Source organism: Callospermophilus lateralis, chromosome 5 (assembly GCF_048772815.1).
Source record: "Callospermophilus lateralis isolate mCalLat2 chromosome 5, mCalLat2.hap1, whole genome shotgun sequence".
Taxonomy (NCBI): Eukaryota; Metazoa; Chordata; class Mammalia; order Rodentia; family Sciuridae; genus Callospermophilus; species Callospermophilus lateralis.
Genome location: NC_135309.1, coordinates 106,089,385 through 106,102,250, shown reverse-complemented (window position 1 = coordinate 106,102,250; position 12,866 = coordinate 106,089,385). Strand labels below are relative to the sequence as shown.

General features: G+C 41.2%; 1 protein-coding gene and 1 non-coding gene across 6 annotated transcripts; both read right to left on the bottom strand.

Annotated features, from left to right (window-relative positions):
- Positions 1-235: 235 nt before the first annotated feature.
- Zbed3 (zinc finger BED-type containing 3) lies at positions 236-12,302 on the bottom strand. Of its 5 annotated transcripts, XM_076857109.2 has the most exons (4): positions 12,220-12,302; positions 9,464-9,575; positions 6,541-6,665; positions 236-1,474 (listed from the first exon to the last, which is right to left on the bottom strand). In XM_076857109.2, exons 3-4 carry the CDS (start codon positions 6,548-6,550, stop codon positions 753-755), a joined length of 732 nt encoding a protein of 243 aa, XP_076713224.1. In that variant the 5' UTR covers positions 6,551-6,665; positions 9,464-9,575; positions 12,220-12,302; the 3' UTR covers positions 236-752. The 5 variants fall into 5 exon arrangements, with proteins under 5 accessions (XP_076713224.1, XP_076713226.1, XP_076713225.1 ...); XM_076857111.2 differs by lacking the exon at positions 9,464-9,575 and having other exon boundaries at positions 12,220-12,289; XM_076857110.2 differs by lacking the exon at positions 12,220-12,302 and having other exon boundaries at positions 9,464-9,583.
- LOC143400603 (small nucleolar RNA SNORA47) lies at positions 3,573-3,710 on the bottom strand. Its single transcript, XR_013091508.1, has one exon. It is a non-coding gene; the product is annotated as a small nucleolar RNA SNORA47 (small nucleolar RNA).
- Positions 12,303-12,866: the final 564 nt, after the last annotated feature.

Here is a 12,866-nt window from a genome sequence, read left to right as displayed (position 1 = left end):
TGGCAGGAAGATGTAGCCTTAGATGGAAGGATGCTTTCTGTTTTGGCCCAGAAGCGAGGTCCATGAAGATGTGGGGAAGGAACTGCTCTTCCTAGTGACAAGATGTCTTGCTATTATGTGGCAGGAAGGGGAAAAGTACTATACCTGCCACTGGATTTGAATACAGCAAGGTGAAACAGGTTGCACCTGGCACTGGTTGAACAAGTGGAGGCAGGGGAATAAAACTGGGGAACAAGTGGAGGCAGGGGAATAAAACTGGGCAGTCAGCCCTGATAAGTTCTAGAGATAATAAATATCCCCCCACAACTTGGTACTGGGCAAATATTATGCATTTGATGAGTAAAACTGTCCTGTGGGTAAAAACCTTTATCCTCATTTCCGTGCTCTCTCCTTGGGCTGGTATGGTATATAGGCACATAGTATAATAAGTCCTTAGTGTGTAAAGAAGCTTCTGTCCTTTAGTCACCAGTCCTAAGTGGCCCTGCACTGGAGTGACTAGGGCCGTTTTCCTCTGCTATGCAACTCCATTCCTGTGCCCGACAAAGGCTGACAGCACAGGAAGCCAAAGGGGCTCTTTCCCAGGTACCTGGAGAATAAATGGTTTTGGTTCTACTCTGGTATCAGAATCGCGTGGAAGGCCCACATTTGGTGGCAGCGACACTTCATTCCGTGCCCAGGAGATGTCGAGAGCCCTGGTCCGAGTCCCACTTGCAGGAGCGCTGCCACGCGCTGGTGGAAGTAACCAAGGTCCTCTACAGCAGGACCTTCGTGTCAACGCACCCATCATCCCTTCCCTCCTCGGCTTCCTCTTTGAAAGGCAGGGATGAGGCAGCGGCCCAGTGCTGGGAGCCCTCGCGATGTCTCACCTCCGCCAGCTCCCCCAGCCGCGCCTCCAGAGCTGCTCGCTCAGCTTGCAACTCAAGGCGCGCTCGGACCGCAGCGCGCTCCTGCTCCTGAAGCTCCCTGCGCCTGTACTCCAGGGCGCGCTCGCCCAGCTCCACCTCCGCCTGGCGCCGCTCTAGCTCCTGCTCGCGTCTGCTGCAGCGCACTGCCAGCGCACACATCTGCTCTAACAACTGTGCCCAGTCACCTTCTGCCGCTGCGGCCGGGTTGGAGGACGGCAGCAGACAGGGTGGAGTAGGCGGTGAGCACCCGGCGCCGCTCTTCTCCAGCTCCCGGCGGTGCGCGCTCTTCAGATGCTTCCACAGTGTGGAGGTTCCCGCCTGGAAGCCAGGGCCACGTCCCACCCGTTCTCCGCAGAGCCGGCAGGTGGCCCAGTGGCCTGATGGGTGCCCTGTGCGTGCCGGGGCCAAATGAAAATATCCCCAGGCCTCGGAGTACGGAGCCCCCAGCAGGCCGGCAGGCGCCAGGGGCAGACCCGCACACCGGCCACAGGCTACTTCCGCGTCGTCTTGATTACTGCTTTCTCCCATGATCACAGCCAGCTCCTCACTCCTCATTCCTTCTGCAGTGTCTGCATCCAGAGGGGGAAGAAAGGGAATCATTATCATCATCTACACACAAAACTATGATTGTAGTTAGCCAATGAAGAAACCTTGCCTCCCTTTCATGTGCAAAGGCAATAGTTGTCTGGGTTTCTTTCTCCTTAACAGTGTTAAGTGCTGATGCTCACAAAAACATGTTACAATTGTCCAGCCTTAGTAATTCTCTTTGGAATCCAATGGGTCCCCATGTCCCATGTATTTATACTAATTGTGAGAAACTAAGGTTCTTGAGCTGAAAAAAACTAGCTTAAATAAGTGTTGTAGTTTTAAGACTAGTTAACACACACTATTTTTCTTTTCAGAAAAAGGGTGAGGTTCTTTTATGTATTATTTTCAACAGTGTTGCAGACTAAACTTTAGAAACAAGCAGAAAATAAATTTTGGGAAATGAAAATTTTGTTTTTAAACCTAAGCTGTGGAAGTGCCAGTGGTGAACAGCCTTTCTTTTTCCTTCTGGTATTGGGGGTTGAAAGTGGTGCTCTATCACTGAGCTACATCCTCAGCTCTTATTTTTTATTTTGAGACAAGGTCTCACTGAATTGCCCAAACTGGCCTGGAACTTGCAATCTGACCTCAGCCTCTGGAATTGCTGGGATTACAGGAATGCCCAGCCGAAACTAGTTATATTCATTTCTCAACCTAACTAAATGGTCCGTCTGTATATTTGCAAGGAAGAAAAAGAAAAGTGTGTTGTTTTGTCTAACTAATTATCTGTGTTAAAGGGATTCAAATGTAAGGTGATAACTATCACTGCACTGTTTTATATTATGAAAGCAACTCACTATTATAATAACATATCTAAAAAAGGGTGGAGGAAAGTGAAGTTTGTTGTTTAGGAATAAGTTGATGAAGATCCAAATGTGTGATTCTGGATAATCTTACTTTGAAATTTTAAAAACAATAAGAGAACATATGACAGATCCCTTAAGCTCTTCTGACAACTTATCTTAATGTCAAGGTTAAGGTGGAAGAAGCTGGATCAGTGAACTGTCCAGTGCCTGTGTATACTGTCAGGTTCTAAATCAGCAGCAGTGGAGATGATAAAAGTTCCAGAATCTCTCTAGTTAAACACAACTGGAAATGACTGAAGACAAAGATGAGAACAGGAAAGATAAGCCACTATAATAATAGCAGTTAGTATAAACTCTTAATTCAATTGCTAATAATCTTGTCAGAGATGCATTAAAATTTTTTAAACCTAATTTGTTCTTTTACCCACCAAGCAAGTCCACTCATGCCATTTAGCAGCTCTCTCACATTAAAAAAAGATAGTCTATCAGAATCATCATAAAAGACAAATATTTGATCTCTTCTAGCATAAAAAATGGCTATGCATCTTCTGATACACAGGACTTAATTTAAATGTGGTTATTCATGATAAGTAAAAGTTCTTTAGAAATAAAATCCTACATTTCCCTCAAGGAATTTATTAAATTTCTGAAGTCCTGAAAGTAGGAGTAGGTGGGATGAGAGGTTATAGACACCTTCAAGAAAGGTTGGTAAATTACAAGAACAAAGATTTTAGAATTAGAAACATTTTTCTTAATCCTCAAATTTTCTGTGCTTTTTTCCTTTTTAGAATTCCATTTCCTTTTATACTGTGTATAATCTTTCTGTAGTTCTTTATTTTTTTAAATTAATGGGTATATACAAAAGTGGAGGTAGTGTTGCAATGAATTTCTATGGTTTATTTCATAAATTTAAAAAAAATTAAACTTTTTCAGTAACATCAAGACTACTGTTTTGCATTTTGATATGCTTTCTTGAGGTAGGTGCTGGAAACTGTATGCAACCTGCAGATTCTCTGTGCCAAAGCCTGAGAGTCATCTTTGCTGATATTTCCCCTAAGAGTGCCAGAGGTGACCCATTTCTATCATGCTTTTTACCTCTGTGCAAGTTGTCTCTTGGTTTCTTGAAAATTCTGGGATACCCGGAGGAGTGTCACCTGTGTGAATGCCATCTATTATAAGAGTTAAGATGGGCAGAGAGTGAGAAGCACTGATTTTACTGTCATGACCCTGTGGGTTTAGTGGAAAGCCTCATCTGAGCCATGGACAAGCAGTACCACAAATGTCGGCCAGCACAGTGCTGCCCCTCCGAAGTTGGCAGAGGGACATCCTCTGCCTGGGCAACCCTTCGCTGTTGGAGGTCTTAACCGGTAGAAAGCAGTATGGTATGAGACTGCCTCACCTTCTCAGTCCTCCACACTGGGCTGCATTCTGGCTCAATATGTTCTTCTTTTCAGACTCAGTATCCAAAGAATGACCCATAGTTGACGAACACAGTCATACAGCCTGCCCAGCTCTGCAAGACATCCTTGAGGTCATCTCAACTGATCCTACTTTCAGCCATCTAACTTGGAAGAGAGTGTCTGGGAAACTCCTGAGTCACAATAGAACATGCAGAAAGCTCTCACAAACGGACATGAACAAAACATGCCACCAAATAGAAAAATGGGCAAGAAATAAGAGCAGGCAGATGATCAAAGAATGAACTCAAATGGCCGGGAAACTTATAAAAACACACATCTCATATTCAGGCAGATTGTATAAGAATAACAGTAAGATCATTTTGTATCCATCATTCTAACAAAAGTGAAGAGGTTTAACAGCCAAAGCTAGAAGGGAAGCTGAGAAAAGAACATACTCACACATTATTAGTGAAGATATGACAGCTTTGGGGAATGCAATCTGATAATTTCCATATTAATTAAAAATAGATATAATATCTATTCTGTAAAACTAAAAGCACCAATATACAAAGTCATATGTGGTAGGGTGTTTATTGAAACCTTATTTAGAATAGCAAAAGAGAAACATGGAAATGCTTAACATCACAGTGGCTGGGCTCATAATATCTGGTCATACCAGGGAATATTATGTACCCATTTAAAAGGAGGGAAGCTCTGCCAGATGTCCTAGAGGAATTTCTGGAGGAACTGTTCAGACAGAAAAACAAAATGTAGAAAAGTGTGTATAAAATGATCTCATTATTATTAAATAATACACACATCTGTATAGAAATTATCAACATACAAATGCTCTTCAACTTGAGATGGGGTAACATCCCAATAAATATAAGTTGAAAATATTGTAAGCAGAAAGTGCATTTAATATACTTAGCCCACTCAACATCCTAGTTTAGCAGTGCAGTACACTGTAGAGTATCAGTTGTTACCCTTTGTGATCACATGGCTGGCTGACTGGGAGCTGCAGTGGCTTGCTGCTGCCCACATTACATGAGTATTGTACTGCACATTGCTATCCCAGAAAAAGGTCAAGTTCAAAGTATGGTTTCTACAGAATGCACATAACTTTCACACCATTGTAAAGTCGAAAAAATCCTAAGTTGAATCATTGCAAGTTGGGGCCTATCTGTATAAATATATATGAAGAAAAATAAGGAAGGAGACCCTGATTTGATGTGGTGGTAGCTGATATGAAAGGAGGGAAAAGAGGAACAGGGAGACACAAAAGCAAAAGAAAAAAAAGGTACTTATGCATATGATCTTTTACATACTTTTAGGCAGAGTGTGTGTGTGTGTGTGTGTATGGCAGGATCTATATATAAATAAAAAGTAACTATAAAACAATGCTTGGCTCCTCAGGCATATGAGCTCAGGCAAGGTGTTTTAGTTAGCTGTTTTGCCACTGTGACAAAAAAGCCTCAACAATAACAATTTTAAAGAGGGAAAAATTTACTTGGGGCTCGTGGCTTCAGAGGTCTCAGTCCTCAGATGGCTGGCTCCATTGCTCTGGGCCCAAGATGTGGCAGAAAATTATGGTGAAGAGTCTGGTAGAGGAATGTGGCTCAGGACATGACTAACAGGAAGCAGAGAGGGACTCTACTCACAAGATACAAAATATATACCCCAAAGGCACACCCCCAATGACCCACCTCCTCCACATACTACCAGCCTAGAATTATCACCCAGTTAATCCCTATCAGTGGATTAATGCACTGATTAAGTTAAGGCTCTCATAACCCAATCATTTCACTTCTAAATGTTCTAAGTATTTCTCACACCTGAGATTTTGGGGGACACCTCATAATGTAAACCATAGGTAGGCTACCCTTACCTATGGAAGCTGGAGGGGACTTCCCAGCTCATTGGGAAGCCCATTGCTGGCTTCTTGGAAGATCTACATGCATAGAATGCTGCCATCTATGCTGGAGGAAACCCAGTGTGTGGAGATACTTAGTGTCAGTGCCCTGCCTAAGCAGAAGGAGATTCTATATCTACAGGAGGTACAGGACACAAGGAGAGAGCAGCACACCTCATTCATTGCCTTGGCACAGGGTGGATACTCTGGGATGCTGTTTTCAATGAAATTAACCTGGCCCTATGTAGCACAGCTAATTGAGTCTCAATCTCCCCACATGTGGCTAGGTCTTGCATCACGGCTCAGTGGTAGAGCGCTTGCCTCACATGTGTGAGGCACTGGGTTCGATTCTCAACACTGCATATAAATAAATGAATAAAAAGGTCCATCAACAACAAAAAATTTAAAAAACAAGTGACTAAAATCAGATAATGCAAATGATCTCACTGCTAGACTCCTCAATGTTATATAAATTTAAGGCATGAACAACAAAGAAGCTACCAGTATTTACTGTTTAGACATACCCACATTGCAATTTTAGTGGCTAAAATCTGTTTTTCTGTTGGACATTCTGTTATTCAATATAGTAATAGTCTAAACTGGAGGATTTCCCTCAGAACTTTCTTAATACAAAAAGCAAATAAAAAAGAATAACAAATCCAAGGCCTTCATTCTCCAAATTTATTTTTACTTCTAAACTGACTTTCATGTAAAATAAGTTGCCCATCACTTAGGCCAAAGGAGATAATAGGAAGGGTTTAGTTAGCTGAAGCCTGTGATATGTACTTGTCCCTTTCCAAGTACTCAATAACAAAACATGGGCATTTTTTGTGTGATTAGCTAATAATGGAAAATAAGAGCTTCCTTAATATTTCCTTAAACATTTTTTAAACAACTACGAAGGTGCCAACAAATGTTATTACTTTGCTTACATTCATTCATTCCACCCAGCTCTGTTCAAATGCTCACTGTGCACCTGCCCAGGGTCAAATGCGCGTGCCTGCTGCTGAGCATTTCAACAACACCATGTATTCTCTGCCTTCAGGAAGCTCACCACCTGGTGGGGAAAGAAACGTTTCCAACAATAATTCTGATATCCTGATAAAGATCAGATCAGTATTCACTCATTAGGATGAATTCCATCATACCATGTTCACAAAGCAGAAGGGGAAGGCAAGGGGCAGCTCCTTGGCACCGAGGCCTTGTTGTCTCATACTAACCTTGATAGTGCTCGGCATCTCTTCTCTGCCCTTCCCCACTGGGTATAAAATTCACTGTGTTATCTATCACCAAAGCCCAGTACCAACAAAACCCATTACTGTTATTACCATTAGTGACTGATGCCAATAAAATTGGCATATTATATTATAGTGTATAACTAAAGAATAAAATATCTTGAAGCTACATAAAAGTACTGCCAGCATGAAACAAATTCAACAATGGAAATTTTTGTGGTCTTCAATGGGGGGAATCCTCATGATACAAATGTATATTTTAGATATTTTCTGGAAAGGGAGACGGTGTTATTATTGGTACCATGCCTCTAAAACACTCCTATGCTGAATTTTATTTTGAGCATCCATCATCTGGAAGATATGATGTCTAAGACTGTGAAAACAAAAAATTCACACTAATATCTCTGCATTTGAGTCTGATCCTGAAGAAGTTCTAATAATCTATCAGGTTAAAGCTTGAGAGCCTCAGTATGATCTCCCTGAATACCAATGTAGAGAGTGAAAAAAGAGCTCAATTTTGTAAATATTATATAAATATTATTATAAATCAAACAGATATTTCTGTCATTAGCTAAAAGGCAGAGACTTTCAAGGTCTTTGTTTTTTAGTTCTGGTGATTGAACCCAGGGTCTTCTATCCCTAAACTACACATACCCCCGCCCCTTATTAATGCATTTTAAAAAATATAAATTGTAAAGCATTCTTCTCTTAAGAAGACATTTATCTCAGACCTACATTGCTTTAATATGTGTAGTCATCCTATGAACTCCCTATGAAAGCTAATTTTATTTTATATATTTATGCTTATACCCATAAAAAATATTAAGCATGCTAAAGACCAAAGAACCAAATAATGTTCTCAAAAGAACAACTGAATTACAGCTCCATTTGTCCTTCTGCAGTCATGGCTAATCACTTTAGTTGGATTAGTCAGGGAGAAACACAAATATATGTTGGTTGAGCCCTGGATTAGGTGAGAAGTCCACACTAATGTGAAATTTGTATATACAGACTGTGTGAAAACACTAAGAAAGATTTTCATTTATTCCATCCACCAGTGACAAACCAAAGCAGAACACAATAAGTAAAAGAAATAATTAGCTTTGGCCACTGAAATGTCAGGAAATCACAGTTCATTGTTATCTGTCCATCTCTGTTGACCTATTAGGTTGCTGCCACGTATTAATGTATCTATAAACAAATCCAGACAATTACAAAAATTAGTTTGCAAGTATGAGGCTTACAGCTTTCAAAAGCAAGTAAAAATAACTCTAAACTGTAAAATGTGAATACCTAGGTTGGGGAATAAAGAGTTAAGTGTAAAAACATTTAGAAAAAGGTTATTTGTGGATTGAAAAAATTTACTGGACCCACAGCTAATTATCTGGTGAATCAGAGATGTGCCCTAAATGTCATAAGCCAAATTCTTAGATCTTTCTACCATTAGCTAAAAGGCAGTGGAGCACTCTCTATTAATGCATTTTTTTAAAATGAAAATTGTAAAACATTCTGCTATAAAGTGGACCTTTATTTCAGATCTGCATTACTTTATTTCATACATAAGGTTCTAAAAGGAAAGGTGGCCATTCATTTTATCTTGTAGAAATGCATAATTTAATATGAATTAGAGGGATTTAAAGGTGCCCTACTTCGAAGGCCTTTGTAACTCAAAGATTTTTAAATTAAGAACCAGTTTGGGCTCTTAGCATTTTTACATATTGTATGCTTTCTGTTGCCAGTTGCCTTGAACTACTTTTTGGCCAGAAAAACTACTAATATGAATAAAATATATAGCAAATAATGGCTCTAATTATGTCAACTTATCAAGCAATTCTGCAACAGCTGCTCTTAAACACCTTAACTTTGTAATTTGGGCTATTTGGAAGTCCAATTGGTTGCAAATACTTTTTTTTTCTTTCTTTCTAGGAGTGGAGAAAACACTGGTTGGTAAAGCTTTGCACTTTTGGCTACTGTATTTACAGTATTTACAGCAAAGTATTTGCAGCTAACTGCTCTGGTATACTCCGAAGATCAGGAAACCCTTTTGTTTGAAGACCACAGCAGAAGGAGTGGGGGTGGGGACTCTAGTTTGAGCATCTGGCTGGCATTGGGGTTCTCTCTCCACAGGTGGGACACATTAACAAAAGTCCCAATTAAAGAAAGGGCCCACTGCAGGGCGCCCAGCCCTTAGCGCTGTTAACAGTCTCACTGCAATAAAAGCAAAACTTTATAAAGAGACAGTAGGAAAGTGGCGATGGTTTTCGATATTTCGAAAAAGTTTGTTGAAGAGAGTCTGTAAGAAGGTGAAAAAAGGAAGTGATGGAAAGAAAGCAAGCAGGGCCTCTACGTAGAACCCCGCATCCAATGCATCTTCTGCAATCAAAACGACAATAGCGCAGGGCACGCCCAGCACCCCTGCACAGCGCAGCCTGTCGATGCGCGGGCTGGGCCTCTGCGGCCAACGGGCGTACCCGTGGTCCCCGCGATCCCTGGCGGGTGGTCGCGACGTTCGGGTTCACGTCGCAGCAACCCCGCGCGGTCCCCGACCTTCCCGCCGCGGCCTGCCCCGCCCCGGCCGCTGGCCCCGGCGCGGCTCGCGGGATGCCAGGCCCACACTCACCGCGAGGCCCGCGACACCGGCGGGAGTCCCCTGTGGGCCGCGAGTCCAGATCGCCCATCCCCTCCAGGCTCCTCGCAGACATTTTGTCCCGAAAGGAAAGCTCTGCTTCCCCCTTAAAGACACAGCGCTCAATTCAAGTGTCTGGGAGTGAGAAGGAGGGCGGAGACTAGCGGTGGCCTTTAAGAGAACGCGGTGGGGGAGTTACTCTTAAAATCACCCAGGCCCACGAAGGATAGACGTGTTTGCCAGGGTTTTTAAGTGATGCAGCAGCTTAGTGAAGTTTAAAATGTGACTACTATTTTATGTCTTTGCGTTAACCTTCCAAGACCTGGGTTCCCTGTCTTGAGCTCTGAGCGCTTTCAGGTTCTGGGCTGTGAAGTCACAAGTTGTTAGAAGAAATCCCCTCCAAGCAAGGTCTGGACAGATAAAGGCAGAGCTCTTTGGCGTCCACCACCAGCATGGTGTACCAGTTTGCCTAGTTTATACTCAGGTACAAACAGCCCCTACAACTCAGTGATTTATAATAATAAAGCTCTATTTCTGAAGAAAATTACATCAGTTACATTGCAGGCTTGGCTCTGCTCTACCAATTTCTTTATTCCAGGATCCAGGTTAAAGATTAACTTTTTGAAACATGCTCACTGGAGTGCTGGTAAACCCACTTTGGGGCAGAGGGGAAAGTCCTGATTTGTAATGTTTGCTATTTCAATGGTATAAATACTCCTACCATGGCCAATTTCAATCTGCCATATTTAACAAGAGCCTTGCCAAGTTCCTGGATGAAACTATCAGCTTTTGTACACAACTGACACATGCTGCTCTTAAAATATTGTGGGGGCCTGGATTCTGCTTGCATTTTATTGACCAAAGCAAAATCACATGACCAGGCTTGCTGCCCAAGGTCAAGAAAGCATACTTCCATACACCTATAAGGAATATTTGCAAGTCAGGTGAGAATGAGCAGAGAGATGTATAATCTCTTAAAACAGAACAAGAATTACTGAGTGCAGTAATACAACTCACCTGTCCTGCTTTGGTTCAAGTTTCGTTGTTTGTGTTTGTTTTGTCATTTTGATGCTATGGATCTAACCAAAGACACTAAGCTAAGTGCTAAGTGACTGCTCTACCACTGAGCTGCATCCCCAGACCCTCAATTAATATTTTTAACCTGATTCTTTCTAGAAACTAGAGTTGCAAAGTCTATTTAATAGAATTTCTCCTTACCATCCCAAGAATGATTTCAGAAGAAAAACTAGTTGGGTGTCTTTAAAAGCAAGAAATTTGCAATGTAAATGTTAACTTTTAGGTTACTATTTTTTTTAATCCAACTGAAATGATACTTAGGGCTATAGACATTAGATTAAAAGAAAAATAACCAGAATAAAGGAATCAGATTAAAACTGTATTTAATTCATGTTTTACTATGTGAACAACTTTTTAAGTTTGTTTTATCTGGCAACCCTTTTAACAATAGACTTTACTTTCAGTGCTGAGAGTTGAACCTAGGTCCTTTTTTGCATGTTAGGCAAGTGAGCTATGTCCCCAGTCAAGGCTTTAATGTTTTTTGTTTGTTTGTTTTTAAACATTTTTTTCAATACCTTTATTTATTTATTTTTATGTGGCGCTGAGGATCAAACCCAGGGCCTCGCATGTGTTAGGCGAGCGCTCTACTGCTGAGCCACAACCCCAGCCCAGCTTTAATGTTTTGAATGCCTTAAAACTCCATTTGTCTTTAAAATGATCATGTAATGAAATACAAGATTTTTTTCATTAGTTTACAGAAGAGTTTTCAGTAAGTGCCTTTCCCCACCCCTGCCGGGATTGAACACAGGGATGCTCTAACTCTGAGCTTTACCCCTTTTCCAGGCCCCCACCTTTTTTAACCCCCTTAACCCCTCCCTCCCTTTTCCAGCCCTTTTTATTTTTATTTTGTGAAAGGGTCTTACTAAGTTGATGAGGCTGGCCTTGAACTTGCCAGCCTCCTGCCTCAGCCTCCCAAGAAGTTGGGATTACAAAGTTTCACCTGTACCTGGCTTGCCAAGCAGTATTTTAAGCCTGAGTAGGAGTCTAGAATTTCAAAAGACCATTCCTGCCCTCAAGAAGATAATACTCCAGTAAGAGGGTAGGACAAATGCAACTCTAGGAAAAAAGGGACAGTCAATGTAAGAGGAAGCATTCAAGTGTCATACTAAATTGAGAACAGCTACATATTTTTCAGTGTCGCAGCATTTAAACAAGACCAGGAAAATGGTGGAATTTGGACTCCTGGCGTATTCTAACCAGATGTGTTTTTCATTTATTTTTGAAGTCCAGAGTGTTCATTCTTCACACAGTGAAGTCCCTGTGTTTCATTCTATTATCAGAAACCTCTTCCTTATAGTTGTAAATTGAAATTATAAAATGTGTCTCAAATATCTAATCACTGTTCTTTATCTCACATTCCTTGTTGAAGTTTCAGCAGGGAAAACATTTTTCTTCTCTTGGTAGTGGGAGTTCTCCTAACTTTCATCATTAATTTAACAATAAATAAACAACATTTCCTTTACATTATCTAATGGTATATAGTTGTCCATAGTATTCCTTCAAATTCTTTTTATTTCTATAAGTTGATAAAATGTCCCCTCTTTCATCTGTTTCCTAGTTGTGCTTTTGCTAAGCCCTCCCATGGTGTCATGCCATCTGCTTTTGGTGAGGCACCTTGTAGGAAATAGTTGCATAAAATTAATTATCAGATGTAGTGTTGTGATGGCACTTACCACCATTTTCTGCTGCATCCTGCAGTGTTTTCTCTGTAGGGTCCAGTGGAGACCTTTCTCTGATGTCTCAGTGTCAAGATCTGCATCCCTTGAATAAATGGAACCTTTTAATCCCACTGAGGATTATGTAACAGACTTGTTTTCTTATGTTAGCTGCCAGGCAGGCTAAGAGTCAAATACAGAATATCTACCCTGTTAGTTTCTTAGGGCTGCCAAAGTACACAAACTGAGTGACTTAAAACATCGGATATTTATTCTTCCCTAGGTGTAGAGGTTAGAAGTCAAAAATCAAGATGTTAGTGGGGCCATGCTGCTCAGTTTGAGAAAAAAATATTTATGGAGATTGCCTCAAAGCCCTGAAATACCAAGCTGTGTACCTGGACCACATTCTTTTGGTAGCAGAAAGAAATGGCTTTATTCCTCTGGGAGTTGTTAAAAGGTGTTAGAAGTTATTTTATATTTACCAGAGCTATTAGGAAGAAGTGGCTCAGATATTTGTCTCAGAATTTTAACTCCTTTTTCAGAATCCATTAGTCCACCCTCCTATATGGGGTTTACGCATCTAGTCCCCATAAACTACTACATTCTCTAAGGTTGGGAAAAGCTAGGAGGTAAGGCAGGCAAAGACCAACCTCTGCCCCTCACAT